Here is a 16,451-nt window from a genome sequence, read left to right as displayed (position 1 = left end):
TCTGGCATTTTCTGCATGTGAATTTTTCTTTGTTAAGTGTAGAAGTCTCTCTCTGCATCTCTGATAAACTACTCTTGGCTTTCACTGTTCCATTTTCCCCTTTGATTCAGTGGCAGTTTCAGTGGGCTAAGGACTTTGTGAAACAAATACTTTTGATACATCAGCAATCTTTTCCCCAAACTGAGTCTAAGGAGAGACACATGTCTCCAAAGAAAGAAAACAAAAGGTCTTGTAAAAAAGATTGGTGCTTTCATCATTAGTGAGTACTGATTCTGAACACAGTGCTTTCTACATGTCTAAAATCAATTTCATAAAGGCAATTATCTCAGTCATGAAAAATGAGTTCAATAAATGACTGTTACGAGAGTCAATAAGAGAAATGCTCTTAAGTTTACCTCAATTCCCGAAAAAATTAGGTTTGGAGAATAATTCACTATTGTTCTGGTGTTATACGCACTGTCCTTTTTGTTTTTGACTGTGAGGCTGACATTGAGCTTGTCATTCTGAGATTTGACAATGAGCAGGCTCTTTTCTGTGGTGGATACGTCCAGGGTGAGGTCCGAGATGCATCTTTCCTTGTTTCCACAGTCTTTGGCAAAGGGAATCTGAAACAGTCACAGCAAGGTCTTTTTGTAATTTTTTTAAATTTACTCGACAGGTAGAGTTATAGACAGTGAGAGAGAGAGAGAGACAGAGAGAAAGGTCTTCCTTCTGTTGGTTCACTCCCCTAGATGGCTGCTATGGCCAGTGCAGTGCCGTTCCGAAGCCAGGAGCCAGGTGCTTCCTCCTGGTCTCCCATGCAGGTGCAGGGCCCAAGCACTTGGGCCATCCTCCACTGCACTCCCGGGCCACAGCAGAGAGCTGGACTGGAAGAGGAGCAACCAGGACTAGAATCTGGCGCCCATAATGGGATGCCAGCGCTGCAGGTGGAGGATTAACCAAGTGAGCCACGACGCTGGCCCCAACAAGGTCTTTTTCAAAATTTACTTAAGGTTATTGAAAATTACCTATCAATTTCCATAACACAGTGCCCAAATAAGTCCAGCAACTTTTACACAGAATCAATTGCATGCAGAAATCTTAAGGAATTTTATACTTTTTCCTGTAAGTGATAGCGGAAAACAGCAAACTTTTACTTGTGGATATAATTTTTTTCTAGTTATTTTAAGGATGCACCATTTCCATGAATGTTTTTCACTGACTTTGGACTGCCAGAGAAGACCAATCTAGTTCTACTCAACTCCAGGTGTGAGAGTTTTCTGTGAAAAACAATCAAATGTGTAGAAATGTACACCATCTCAGCCAAAAGGGTGGAAAATGGCAAGGCACACATTCCATGATTCCTCTTCTTCATACACCCCCTCTCCATTGTCCAAACTATTACCAAACACTGTTCTACCACCCCGCCCTCCTCTAAACAGCTCCCAAATCCTTTCCAAACTCTGTTTCCACCACTACTACCACCACCACCACTATCACCACCTCTAGTCCAGGCATCCTCATTCCCCCCCTGAACTAAAGCAACTTTGGTCTCCCGACTGGTCTCCCACACCCAATCCTATTTCCCTCCAATCATTTTCCATGTTGCTGCTGAAATCCTACCACCGACCCAAGTTAAAACCTTTAACAGCACTGCTTTTTAAAAAGTTTAAAATATGTGCAGTGGCAACAATTCCTGATAGATCTGGCCACTGCCTTCACATTGAGCCTCATTTAACATCATCTTCTCCCTTGCTTTTTAGTTTAAGCCACGCTCATGAGTATAGTTGAGTCTCCTTAATGACTCAGGACCCTGACACACACTATCCCCTTTGCTCTCCACTATTCCTCTAAATAGAGTAGAAAAAGTAATCCATCCTTCAGGTCTCAACATAAATGTCATGGCTCCAGGGGGAGCCCCCTGACTCCCCAGCCTAGGCAGGAGCATTCTGAAATTCTCCTGCATGGCATAAGCTTTTATTACCACTTAATACCTGTTTCCTAATTTAGATGGACGCTCCAATGTCTGGTACATGGAAGGCAATGAATATACTTGGTAAGGAGAAAGGGAGCATGCAAAATGGGCACACTGGGAAAATGGGTTCTTTATCCCTAATGCTTCCTCCACTGGTGTCACACCCAGGACACCTGCCTCCCCATCCCCTCATTCACTCTTAGGAGTGGGACAGTGGAGTCTAAATTTGGAAACAGGACCTGGGTAAACACAGCTCTGTGCCTTCCTGTCTCTTCTGTTCTGTGGTTGTAGTGTGCCCATGATATGCACTTCCTTTACTTTGAGAGTTTTTATGAGGAGGCCTCCACAAAGGAGGCCAGAGATGGGTCAGCAAAGCCGCCAGGCTAGCTGTTTATCTGTGGTGGAAGTCCCAGGTTCAGCGTGAGGACACTCATTAGCCCTAAACCACACTTCAAAGCACCATGTTTACTAGAATAAAGGGGGACGTTACTTACTATTCTTCCTGAATTTAGGTGAGGTAAAAATGAGCATCATTTTTTAGTTCTCTTGAACTCCAACAATAGTAAGTTAGAAGGGGTGGGAGAAGTCTAGGAGAATCTGTTCTCTTTAGTAAATAGAATAGATTTAGGGTTCTATATTTATGCATTTCAATATTTTCTTAACATACTCACAAGTAGGCATTTTGAGTAAACAATAATCTGACTTACATGTTCATGCACTGAATTAGGTAGAGAATCATCAAGAACAGGCCCATTTTCTGGATCAGTAAGATTAAAATCCAAGGTTATTCTCACTGAGTCCTGGAAGTCATGCTTGTCCTGGAAGTTGGAACATGAAATATGTTATTGGTAGCATATTCACTGACGTTCTGATCTTGTTGGAGCTTCCTTCTTCTGCCCTGTGGGTCAGGCTTGTGCTGCATCCTTGAGCACCTAACCCACCTGTCCTGTGACTTCATCTGGCTTCTGCTTTGCTGGAGGGGACTGCCATTCTGTCTCGATGAGGGACCCAGCTGGAACGAGCTTCAGAGCATGGCCAGCGGACTCACCTACAGCTCCAGAGGAGCCTGCCAGGGCATGGGCTTCACAGTAGCTCGCCATGGTAGGGTATATGCCCAGACCTACTTGTTTATCAGTACCATTGCTCCTCAGACTTCAGAGTAAGAATCAGCATGTTTTACTGCTAGGAAAGTCTCCCGATTTCAGAGGGGTGAAATTTCTTTAAATGGGACTGCATTTCATAGATACAATATCTACCTAGAGCTGTAAGAATTTTATAATGTAAAATGATACGGGAATGATGTGTATATGTCCACTATTATTAATATCATCACCAATGACAATAATCCTTCATAGTGTCCAAAGTGAGGAGCTTCTCACACATTATTGTGAATTATTTCCCAACAGACCCCTCAGGGGAGCAGCTGCTATGATCCTCGTTTTACAGATGAAAAACTGAGTCTTTAAGGGACTAACTAACTTCACCCATGTCACTCAGCACGTGGGGAAGTTCTGATACAAATTTTACTCTGGCTAACTCTAGAACAAATGTTAAAATGCCTCTTCAGATCCAAAAGGACTTATTGGAAACTGAAACGAGTTCATCCCTGTCAACACCAGTCCCTAGACATAGCTTAGACACTGCATTCATGGACAAACAGACTGCAATGATTTTTTAGCAGGTTGGAGGAAGTACCATGTCTGGTTTTAAGCCCACTCAAGTTTTTATCTGCAGTCTAGCTCCTAAATAAATGGTCAGTTCCAATGAGCTAAATTATAGAAAACACCAGTTTGACTTTTTCAGATCATAGATTGACCTTAGTGTTGACAGAATAAGCCAATTTATATGTATATATACATATATAAAATATATAATCAGGAATATAGATATGAAAATCACTGCCTTCCCCTAATCACAATTTTCAAAATATAGAATATGAGTGCATCAAGAATATGGAAATAAGTCAGGGGAAAACCACTGTCTCCTTTAAAGCTTCAAGGTCATATTCAAATCTCTAAGTCTTCATCTCAGTTACTAACATCAGTGTTTCCTCATTACCTTCATTATGGCTGTTTTTAAAATCAATATCATGTATATTTTAAGCAAGTATTTAGGAATTTCATGCTTTCAGTTGAGAATACTCCCCACATACACAGTGCTCCAATAAAATACATTTAGAATGGTTCAGACTGGCTTACCAGTCATTCTTGAGGTTAAAACCTTGCTTTCCAAGCCTCCCTCATCCACTGAAATAGAAACTGAAGTAGCACAAAGCCTACAGATGATAGAAAATATCATTTTTCATTCTTCAGTCTAATGTCAAGGAGCAAGAGATGCAGTTCAGTGGATCCCAGAAGCCACCTGGCCCAACATTCTGCCCTTGGGAGAGTTAATCACCTACCCTCTACATTTGACCAATGAGACCCACAGAAGTTAAATGATGTATTCGAGTTGAAATAATAAATCAATGAATAACTAAAAAGAAATGAATAACTAAACACAATCTCTTGTAAAGTAGAATACTGTGTTCTATTCCTTAATGTATGGATATCTGATAACACACAAGGGGAGACAAGATAGTTTTAGGAAATGTATTTGAAAATTAGAAAATGAGACCTGTTATTTCTGATAAGATCAAATAAACAAAGTTTACAATGTGCACTTTGAAGGGACTCTTATATATGATTTACTTGCCAACATGTAGAAGGAGTGCTTTGTGCATTCTGATTCTCGAACTGTTATGTTTCTTTGAATCTTTCTCTCTTGAGTTCCAGAGAAAAAACTTCGTGATATCTGTCTTAATGAGTCTAGTGTGACACGGTACTGCAAATCTGTAAACACATTTAAAAATAATTGACATAAATGCTTATGTGGGCTGATTTCTTCATAAAGAACAACTCAGAAAATTAGCTTTATAGAAAAAGCTACTGAGCAGTCAATCAACAAAAAGTTTCTATTATTCAGCACATCCACAATTCCGTAGTACAATGACATCAGTGGTCATGAAGATAAATTTGTCAAGCTCTGTAGAGCGCTTGAAGTTCACTCTATTTTATTTTATTTTATTTTTTTTTTGACAGGCAGAGTGGACAGTGAGAGAGAGAGACAGAGAGAAAGGTCTTCCTTTGCCATTGGTTCACCCCACAATGGCTGCTGTGGCCGGCGCACAGCACTGATCCAAAGCCAGGAGCCAGGTGCTTCTCCTGGTCTCCCATGCAGGTGCAGGGCCCAAGCACTTGGGCCATCCTTCACTGCACTCCCGGGCCACAGTAGAGAGCTGGACAGGAAGAGGTGCTACCGAGACAGAATCCAGCGCCCTGACCGGGACTAGCACCTGGTGTGCTGGCACCGCAGGTGGAGGATTAGCCTAGTAATTTTTTTTTTACTTTTTTTTTTTTATTTTTATTTTTTTCATTTTTGATAGGCAGAGTGGACAGTGAGAGAGAGAGAGACAGAGAGAGAAAGGTCTTCCTTTTGCCGTTGGTTCACCCTCCAATGGCCGCCGCTGCAGCCGGCGCACCGCGCTGATCCGATGGCAGGAGCCAGGAGCCAGGTGCTTTTCCTGGTCTCCCATGGGGTGCAGGGCCCAAGCACCTGGGCCATCCTCCACTGCACTCCCTGGCCATAGCAGAGAGCTGGCCTGGAAGAGGGGCAACCGGGACAGAATCCGGCGCCCCGACCGGGACTAGAACCCGGTATGCCGGCGCCGCAAGGTGGAGGATTAGCCTATTGAGCCACGGCGCCGGCTCCATCACTCTAATTTTAATGATTGATTATACTTATTTAAAATGTATACTCACGCTCCACATATCACCAAATTTGCCAACTATGTCAGTGTTTACTGGATTTCTACTTCTAAAATGTTTTCAGTTTAGAAATATTGCAATCCTATTTGACATATTTCAATAGATAAAAATATACATTAATGATTTTTTTATCTATTTTACAAAAAACATTATCTTAGATTATGTTCAAAGCACTATTAAATCTAATCAGATAAGCACACCACAAAAAAGGAAAAAAAATGACACCCATGCCTTCTAATAAGGCAGTGAAGACTACGATCCTATTTATCTGATTGCTTGTTACCATAAAAAATTAAGTAACACTGAAATAATGCTGCACATGAAAACTAAAATTGTTATTTTATATCCCTATACTTCCTTTATCTTCTACTCAGGGGTCAATTTCAGAGCAAATATCTGCCTATTTAGAGCTCATTAAGAAACATCTATTTTAAAGATCATTGGTTTTTGTCAAAGAGTTTACAATTGGTTTACAGAGTAAATTACTTTTCTGCAGCCAATGGCATTCACAGCTTCCACTCCAATATATTTTAACATCACTAACAATTGCCTTAGAAACTGGAGAGTGTAGAGAGGAAGGGGATGTTCATGCTGCTGTGACACACCTAAGAATGCGTACAGGACAAGTCTAACTTTAAAAAAACGAGCATCTGGGGAACGTAAGGGCAGCAAAATATTCAGGTCCTCTGCAATACCAGTCTTCCCCAGCACGGGACAGGAGAAGGGAGGGAGATTTCTCTGAAAACCCACCGGAAGCAAAGCTGGGCTCATCTGGAGCCCAATTTGCAAACTCTACCTCTAAATTGGTACATGTATTGCACATGATGGTTTGTAGCACACACGAGAGTCAGTGTGGAACTAAGAAGTGTTGAGGCTGTTGCAGACAAACTCATAATTCCTGCTCTAGAATTTATTGGGTTCCATAACCTATTCTTTCTGTAGCAGAATTTTTTTCAAGATTCAACATGCTCCCACGGCAGAAGTGATGTTGCTTCCTATGATTAAGCAAAAAGCAACATCCTAAACATCCTACTGGATTTCATCGTGTTGGAGCAAAATATTGTCCTCTGACCAGCTGCATTTTCTATCACCATTACACTTACCAGCTTCATAAATCATGTCTTCTTTAGACTTCAATTTCACATCAAAACACACTGTAGCATTTATGCATACAGTGTCCTTTCCTTCCACACGGCAGTTTTTCTTTTGAATATTCACTTTATTGGGTTCAAAATTCATGGTCACTTTAACAACAGCCACATCTCGGGACCTACAAACAAACAAACCATGGGGGTTTCTCACACAGCTTTATGTCATCAGCATTGTGTACAAGGTGAAAACATCAAAGGGGATTCTCCTTCCTGCATTGCAAGGCCTCCCGGGACTCTACTTCTTTCATCAATCTTTGGTAAGAAGAGACTGCAGCTGATGTTCTGAGGATGCCCAGGTGGTGTGGAAACCATCTTGGACTGCTGGTACCAAGGTCAAAGATTTAGTTTTGCTTGTGATGGAGAAGAGATGGAATCAAGGCCCAGGCATACGCTCAGAACCAAAATTATTGTTGGAGATCATGGAGTCTGCTCCCAATCTGGAAACGGCCCAGAGGCCCCTGACAAACTGCAGGGTACTGTGGGCTTTCACCTGCACTGTGAGCATTCATCTGCTCTTGCAAGTCTTGTTTTGCCTCTGTTTCTGGGATGCAGATGCAGAGTACTATTTGAAGCACTATTCTAGGCATCAGTATTATTTCATTTAAATCTTAAGTTAGGGGCTGGCTTTGTGGTACAACAAGTTAAGCTGCCACCTATCACACTGGCATTCCATATCACTGAGCCGATTCTAGTCCTGGCTGCTCCACATCCGATCCAGCTCCTTGCTAATGCACCTGGGGAGGCAGCAGAAGGTGACCCAAGTGCCTGGATCTCTGCCACCCACAGGGGAGACCCGGATGAAGTTCCAAGCTCCTGGTTTCAGTCTGGCTGTGTCCCAGCTAGCCACGAGAGCCACTTGGGGTTGTGAACAAACAGATAGGAAGGCAAATATCTTCTAATGAGTTTTAAGGTTTACCCTGTCTTCACCAACGAAGGATCATGTCTCGTTTCCTGTTCAGTAAAATGGATTCTCCAGGCATGGGGCAGCTTTGGCGATGTCTGCCCCCAGACATCCTCTCTGCCGCTGGTTAGGGGTGATGGCTCAGTCTAGTCCAAGAGACAGGGTTCTTGCTATCTGCCGCTGGGCATCTTTGACTGCCTCTGCTCCTTGTGACCACTCTTGATCATTGCTGTAGCACTGTAAATCCTGGCCTTCACATTACAGTACCCTAACAACAGAGCTTGGGCTGTGACAGGGATCTGACTGTCATCTTTTGACCCATAAAGCCTTGCTTAGGGGACTGGAGAGGCCATGAATATGTTTTCAAAGTTTTATAGGAAGCCCTTGAAACCAAATAAAAGTAAGAAGACTTTAAGTAAGGAGGTGACCACAATAAATATTTGTGAGCCATAGGTAGCATAATAAACAGATTCAAGTTTAACAGCTCAAACAATAATGAAATGTACTTTGTCCCTGACACTGGTGACTTCTGGTTTTGAGCCTGGGTTTTGGGTGAGCCCTCTTCAAAGTCAAAGCCACTCTGCTGCCTACTGTACTTCTATTCTTAGGAGTTACATTTCAGCTTTCTTTCCCCTCTACTGTACAGCGAAAATAGTTTTTAATACATGGCTATTAAGTGTGTAAAATTTAGTGATTATTTTTATGTGACCACTAGTTCTTGAGCATTACCTTAAATGATAACAAAGTCATCTATTTTTACTTCTCTATCTTCCACTTTTTAACCCTTCTGGATAAATTTTTGAAAAAAAAAGGGGGGGACCATTGAGGCTTTTAAAATATATTTGAATTACATGAAACCAAAGAATGTAATTCTTGGAAGAATCAAAATGTGTATTTCCCATCAAGGCACATAATTTATACACTTTAGTTCTCAAATCTTTTTACATGTTTCTTTTTTTTTATTCGAATGGCAGAGTCACAGACAAAGAGGGAGAAAGGTAGAGTGATAGAGAGACAGAGAGCGAGAGAGAGAGAGAGAGATCTCCCATCTGCTGATTTACTCCCCAAATGGCTGCAACAGTGGGAGCTGGGCTGAATGGAAGCAAGAAGCCAGGAGCTTCATCCAGGTCTCCCATGTGGGTGCAAGGGCACAAGCACTTGGGCCATCTTCCATTGCTTTTGTAGGTGTATTAGCAGGGAGCTGCATCAGAAGTGGAACAGCCAGGACTTGAACTGGTGCTGACATGGGATGCCAGCCCTGCAGGTGGTGCTTTACCCAGTATGTCACATTGCTGACCCCTCTTTTTATATATTTCTTATTGACTTTTGTAACATTTTTAAAAATTATCCTGCAAATTAAGTTGATTCTTGCATTTTAAGTATTTTTTAAATAGAATCATTTTTTCAAATTAGATTTTAATTGGTTAAAGCTATTGTCATTAATGTTATTGATTAATAAGATATTTTATTAATAAATTATTGAACAAATAAAATATTATCAATGTATATATTTGGTCATTGGCTTGATTTTTCAAATTAACTGTGAGATTTCAGGCAATTTGGGGGTGAAGGCATTTTAAAGGCTGAGCAGATACTCCTGAAGATGTTTCTTCCTGACCAGCAGTCAGACAATGCTGCACAAGTGTCTCTGTAAGCATTAGGGATATGAATGAAGAGGCACTTGTGACTCAGAGTTAGAGATATCTCCTTGTTTATACACATCACTTACAATACCTTCTCCTCTACACCTTCCTTAACACATAGTTCTTATTTTAGTGTCAAGCACATAATAACACTCAATTAAGAGTTTATTCTACTTGTTCCTTAAATGTGGCTTCCTTTTTCTTAAGATGTATTGGCTTTCTTAGTTTACTCAAATGAATAACTTTTGTTGCATAGTGAAGCAGAATGAGGAAGTAGATATGTGGTATGACAAGAGCGCCAATCATAGTCCAAGCTCTGGTGAGAAATAACTCCGGTTATCTGATTACCCGAATGTTTTTAAAATACATACCAGAAGAGGGCAGCACCACCAAGGCCCCCGATGGTCACATCAGTCAGACCGTCCCCATTCAAATCCATTTCCCCATGGATAGACTGGCCAAAAAACTTCAGCGTCTCGCCATCTCCACCTGATGGAATACGCTGTGAAAACCCCAATCAAGAGTTGGACGTAAGAAGGGATTGTTCAAAACAGTTTGAAATAAATCTGAGAATTTAGATTATTTAACAAAAAAAGATCTTTTGGGAACCTGCCCAAGACACTCCTCATATGGAGTCAGAGGAAATACTTAAGATATTCCCGATGGATATTGTTATTTTTATACTACAGACAAAATGATTTCAGGGTTACTGACACCAGAGAAGGAGGGAAATTATATAACGTCATCTCATCTAATCCTTAATAGAAACATGAGAATTGGCTCTGTTTTCTACTTTCTGTTGAATCCTACCACACAGAGATATTTAAAGGTAGAGGAAATCTTGAAAACATATTAGGTAAGTAGGGGAGTGGAAGATTGTCAGTTTGGAGATCATTGAGCTTTGTAGCTGAGTATAAGGAACACATTCCATCACATACATTTTTTTTTCAACTTGTAATCTTCTTTAATTATCTGTCAAAAATTGTTCTACAAGTCAACATTCCAATAGACTTAACTCCACTCACAGGTATGTACAATGTTAAAAAGACACAAGTGAATGTGGAGTTCTGGAAGTCTGATCTGCACATGTCACTACACGTAATATATTTGACAGTGCACTTCTCGACTTAGCACTGGTTCAAGCTGAAACTGTTTTAATGGAACCCAGTGAGAAGGAGGCAAAACTGACAGATCCTCTCTAAACTTGAGATCTTTCCCTTTTTTAACTTGAAGAACAAAATAAGGCGCTAAATAAGACATATCAAAGCAAAACATTTTTTCATGTTTAAATGTACATGTCTCATTGGGAAATATTTCCATGTATTTTTTCAGCAACCACATCAGGAGATATTTGCCTCACTGGTTCTGATGATTCAGTTTGATTTTGGATCATCCCAAACATATGGAGTACCTATGTACCCATGGAAACAAGTCAGCACACCTTCACCAATCCTTGGGAAAGCATATTGCCCGTAATTAAACAAATTTAACTCTAACATTCTCTTTTGTTATTGTTGTCTAAAGCTGTGTCTTGATTTAGCACCACTTTGCAAAAAAGAAAAAATGCTTGTAACTATCCAGTATTCCATGTATAAATGACTAAATATCTTTCTTTTTTAACTTAAAATGCCATTCCATTGAACTTGCAGGATTAATACTAAAGGAATAAAGTGGTAGAACACAAGAAAGAAATTCTTTCTGCATTTCCTGATTCCATCATGCCCCACTGGTTAGTACTGACTGTTTCTAGTTAAGTAAATACTAGCATGAAGATTTTTAAAAGAAACAAATCATTTATCAAATGGATAGATGTGGTGTTACTGAAATAAACCCCTTTATTTTGCTTCCTATTAATGTCATAATGACTTTATGAAAAATTAAGCACAACTTTGCAAAACATAAATAGCTTTTGAGAACTTTGTTGACCAGAATCAAGGAGAACATATAAATGTAAAAAAGTAATAATTAATTTTTTTCTTTCATATTATATAAGCTAGAAAATAGTGAATTCTATTATAAGTTCAATGCCTAGCCAAGTATGACTACTTAAAAATAGAGAATTACATATTGAAACTCTTCTGCTTTTATGGTGGATTAAGCACTTCTGGAAACTGATGTTTTTCTGGTTTAGGAAAAAGTTAGTTGTGGATTAGAGCTGTTAGCTGACAATAAAATATAAAACAAGAACAACAGAGGTCCCCTGCAGGTTAAACTTAATTATTCAAATTTTTTTCCAAGATGAATTACTAGTGAGCAAATTATAAAACTTCAGAAACAAATTCATTTGATGCAAATATACAAATTTAATTCATAAATATAAATTCAATGCAATTTTATTGTAACAACACATACACTGAATATAAAAACAATAATCTCATCTCCTTTGTTGGCTAAATCATATAATTACTGTTCTCCCATTCAGAAAATAGTACCTCCCTGTTTAGATAGCAGAAGTTGAATAGTCTCATTATATTTGCTTTTTTTTTTTTTACCACATCAAAAGTTTAGATTCTAGAGCCATACCAAAGAACAACAGAAAAGAAACTAGATAAAAGTATAAAAAATAAGGTAATTTCTCATAGAGAACACTTACAGGAGAATTAAACCTAGTTATTCAGTAGAGTCAGAAAGAAAGAAAGTAAAGAATTCATACAGTCAGTCAGGAAATGCCCGGCACTGAACCCTCTATCACTGAAGGGCAAGGACCCATAGTGTACAGTCTTACTTGTGCGTACTCTTTCCTGATAGTCTGCCCACTTCCATGATAAATGTACACAGCGCCCCCGTGATCATCTTCCAGTGGAGCTCCTATCACGACATCATTAAATCCATCAAGATTGAGGTCTTTTACAGCAGCAATAGCAGTTCCAAAGCGAGCCCCACAAGGCTCATTTTTGTTTTCTTTTGTGCATGAATTGTGCTTCAGAGATGAGCAGCAAGTCTGCTTAATAGGTTCCAGGCTCATTTGATATTCAAACCTCGTCTGGAAGAAAGATAAACAGGATATTATGGATTTCTATCATTACTATAGCAAAGTAGTTTTTTTTTTAAAAAAATACATACTAAAGCAGTGCCATTAAAAAAACATTTGTACATTAATGGAAAAGTTTATAAAATGTGTTAAAATGTGTGTCTGACAGCAGTGTTAGGAATTCCAAAGAAAAGCTTGCAGAAGCATCAGAAAGAAGACATATTGAGGATTTGTGAGTCTCCTTTTAATGCAATTGAGAGTGTCATTTTCTGCATTTTTTTAAACCAAATTACTGAACTTTTAAATTCTCAATTCATCCCATATTTGGTTTATTTGATAAATTTCTCTCTATTACCCCATCCCCTGACTGTCCCAAGAACATGGAGAAAATTCATTCTGTTCAAAACCATAACTTTCTGTGAGTGGGTGTTACTTTAACAAATCAGATGCCTGCGTCCCACAACCGAATGCCTGGGTTTGATTCCTGATTCTGATTCCATCTCCTGATTCCAGCTTTTTGCCAGTGCAGACCCTGGGAAACAGTGCTAAGTGGGTTCCTGACGCCTGTGTGGGAGACCTGGATGCAGTTCCCAGCTCCTGGCTTAGGCTAGTCCAGTCCTACTGTGGTTTGCATTTGGGGTATATAGGACCTGGAAGCTTTACTGATTATTTCAAAGCAAGTGAAAAGTTAGAACCACATTATTCAAAAATGAAGGAATAGAAGAGATTTTCCTGGATTTTTGCCCAACTCAGATACCATTACCTGATTGATAGCATACACATACACTTTTCCTTGTTCTTCCTTCTCTGTTCCCATGTACATGGGGGCCCCGACTAGAAGAAGGTCAGTATTGGAATCTTTATCAATGTCAATTGTTGTTAAGACACTGCCAAAATAGGAACCAATCTGGGGCACAAAACAAAACAAAAAGTCCAATGAACATCAGAAATTCTCAAGAATTACTCTTAGGTCTATCAATCTGGAATAGCGCTGAGATTTAGTTGGTAAAAGAAATGAATACAGAAACTGATGTTACCTGACAGTTCTTTAAGCTACAGAATACCAGTCAGTTCACCCTTGAGGGTCAGCTGCTGTTAAAAATTTTGTAGCTCGAGAGTAGCAAAAATGATCCCCTTTAGATTTCACCCTAACTGTTCCTTCTCAACAACACAGCTCAGTAATATTCCAGTAACATTTTAAGGATAAAACAAGATAAAGAGTAGAAGGCAATCTGGAATGGCTTCACATATGTTTAAACACAGGGCTATGAAAATATGAAACAAGCACATTATATGGAGTTGAACTGTCCTGGAATATTGGTTGGTCTTAGAAGATTGTCTACTACTTAACAAAATGCTAAGTCTTTTCCCAACAGCCGCTGAAAAGAGAAAAATAGGGAAGGCTTGCAGGGGGCACCATTGCCTTGCTGCAACGTATCTTCTCTTTCTTTAAACATAGGAATCTGTTCCAGGAAAAAGCAGGGAATGTATACTTCATTATCCAAATGCTTAGAAAAAGCTTTTCAAATACTGACTTATGTTTAACGCGTGATGCTCTGAATAATTCAAACACTGAAACTTCTGGAATTGGCCTATATGATTTAATTTTGCTCTCCTCATTCTGCCTTTTTATCACAATCCTTTGTTTTGCATTTTTGCTAGCTTCCTTCTCTCTTCCCATCCCCTGGGCTTTTTCTGCAGCTCAGACAGGTAATTTTCTTTGCATTCTCTTACCCTAGATGGCCAAACCTTTCCCAAATCTTTTAACTACTGCATATTGCAAATTTCATTCTGTTCTCCTGCTCAAGTCTCCGGTTCTCCTTCAATAGATCCTGCCTAAGCATCTAGACAGGGCGAGATGAACTTTTGGACATAGTTTTGATGACTTGTGAATGCACGTTTCCCACAGAATTCGGAGGGTTTAAAGGGTTTTTTAAGAAGATGAATTACCTACAAACATAATTAAAGGGTAACCCCTGGCTACACTCGGCTTAGGTTCCCACGTGGCGATGGCGGTCTGGAGCTGAGTGGGAGCCCTCCAGCTGCCTAGGGCCATCGTTCCTGCCACTTCCTAGGGCCTTGTGCCAGGCAGCTTTCTTCACCCACCTGGCACCTGCAAGCATTTGAACTTGCGCTTCCTGTTATAGGAAAAGCTTCTAAAAACTAAATCCCATTTTAAAAACTACCTCAACTACTTGAGCTGTTGATGCTGTAATCAATGAAGCACTTTTCCCTCAGATCCCCAAGCTTTTAATGGAAATCGTTAATGATTAAAATCATTCAAGACATTCTTCCTCAACTTTCCTGAGCAATTTCTCAAAATTTTACATTTCCTGTCTCGGAGACAATTAAAAGAGTGATACTACACCCAAGATGTCACTGAAAATGCTTCATTTTACTCTTGTCAGTTCCTCCTTGTTTCGTCCTGTCACTTCCTTCTCTGTATTGTTGGCATGTCATTTTTAGGTTTCCTTTCCTCATCCCTGATCTACAGCATTAGCCTTGCTTTTGTTGTTGATAACTTTTCCAAGTGTTAATGTGAACAAAGAGATAATAAGGCCTTTTTACCTAGCATATGAGAATCTGGCCTTTGGTTACTCTAACTGTCCTTCTAGGAATCTGGTGAGCAAAGGGTTGGTTCAACTGTATTGCTAAGTAACATTAATGGTAGTAACAATAATCTCTGATAGAGACACGGCGTTTAGGTTGTATTAAGACTTCCTGCACTAGCAGGCGCCGTGGCTCAATAGGCTAATCCTCCACCTTGCGGCTCCGGCACACCGGGTTCTAGTCCCGGTCGGGGCGCCGGATTCTGTCCCGGTTGCCCCTCTTCCAGGCCAGCTCTCTGCTGTGGCCAGGGAGTGCAGTGGAGGATGGCCCAGGTGCTTGGGCCCTGCACCCCATGGGAGACCAGGAAAAGCACCTGGATCCTGGCTCCTGCCATCGGATCAGCGCGGTGTGCCGGCTGCAGCGGTGGCCATTGGAGGGTGAACCAATGGCAAAGGAAGACCTTTCTCTCTCTGTCTCTCTCTCTCACTGTCCACTCTGCCTGTCAAAAAAAAAAAAAAAAAAAAAAAAAAAAAAAAAAAAAAGACATCCTGCACTAACCAATCCTAGCTTAGAACAATCTTTCTACCTTGAGAATATACTGTCTGTGCCACTGACACTTTTATGCTTTTTAATGTTTTAGACCTTCCTTCCTTAGGTCTTTTCTTATGTAAACTTTACCTTACCGAAGTGAAAGGTTTATGATGTCAAAGATGCAGATACTCTATATCCATTCAAATAACCTGATTTGGAGCTTTGTTCACAGTTGATATTGAACCGCTTTTTAAAAAGATTGCAATAGTAGACAATTAATATACATACAGTATGAAGAGATTAATTTAAAACAGCATTTTTCAAGTTTACCTGTTCTCCTCTGAGTGTCTGGAGAATCTTGATGTCAGCACCTTCCATCCTGTAAATGACAACCTGGCCTGTATGGTTGTACCGAGGCTGTCCAGCAATATAAAGCACGTCTCCAGGTACAGTGGCAGAGTTCACTGTATAACCTAACAAAAGATATACCAGATATACTACCTGGCACCTTCAAGTCTGCATGTCATAAATTAAGAATCATTTTAAATGATTGGGGAACCACTTTTTATATGAATTTTTGTGAATAGTTTTTTAACACAAAAAAGAATTTGTTTTGGTAGAAGCTTTTAATGTCTCCTTTGATAATCCACCACAACTGCTTTGTTCTGAAAGGGTGTTCTCTCTAACTTCAGTTTTTCACTGTTCAAAGACACAAATGGTATAACAGCAATCAAAGAAAATGAAAATGCACAAAAATCCCCCACAATCCCAATTTACCACTTTGCAATAAGTCAAGTGTATTTCACCTAGATGTGTATCTATGCTATGGAAATTAATAATTTTATAGAGCTAGGATCACAGAATATGTTATCCTTTTCTGTGTTACTAGGTTTTAAAATTGTAATTTTAAATTGTTGAAGATTATTTCTCTGAGTGAAAGCACA

At 39.8% G+C, this 16,451-nt stretch overlaps 1 protein-coding gene across 2 annotated transcripts in view; it reads right to left on the bottom strand.

The window, feature by feature from the left end:
* Positions 1 to 16,451, bottom strand: part of ITGA1 (integrin subunit alpha 1) — a 181,201-nt gene that overhangs the window by 37,146 nt on the left and 127,604 nt on the right. The window contains exons 12-19 of one of the 2 annotated variants that reach the window (XR_016220176.1): positions 15,838 to 15,980; positions 13,190 to 13,333; positions 12,181 to 12,438; positions 9,827 to 9,957; positions 6,864 to 7,030; positions 4,645 to 4,785; positions 2,662 to 2,772; positions 396 to 605 (exon numbers count right to left, since the gene is read on the bottom strand). Coding sequence is in view for 1 of the 2 variants with exons in the window: in XM_008262192.5 (XP_008260414.3) it covers positions 396 to 605; positions 2,662 to 2,772; positions 4,649 to 4,785; positions 6,864 to 7,030; positions 9,827 to 9,957; positions 12,181 to 12,438; positions 13,190 to 13,333; positions 15,838 to 15,980 (1,301 nt within the window). In the remaining variant the exon portion in view is untranslated. The remainder of the gene's footprint in view (positions 1 to 395; positions 606 to 2,661; positions 2,773 to 4,644; positions 4,786 to 6,863; positions 7,031 to 9,826; positions 9,958 to 12,180; positions 12,439 to 13,189; positions 13,334 to 15,837; positions 15,981 to 16,451) is intronic. The other variant, XM_008262192.5, reaches the window with a different exon arrangement.

Source organism: Oryctolagus cuniculus, chromosome 14, assembly GCF_051225735.1.
Source record: "Oryctolagus cuniculus isolate XC-2025 breed Fujian yellow rabbit chromosome 14, ASM5122573v1, whole genome shotgun sequence".
In the NCBI taxonomy this organism is placed as follows: domain Eukaryota; kingdom Metazoa; phylum Chordata; class Mammalia; order Lagomorpha; family Leporidae; genus Oryctolagus; species Oryctolagus cuniculus.
Note: the sequence above shows the minus strand (reverse complement) of the source record. Positions and strands in the feature narration are given on the sequence as shown.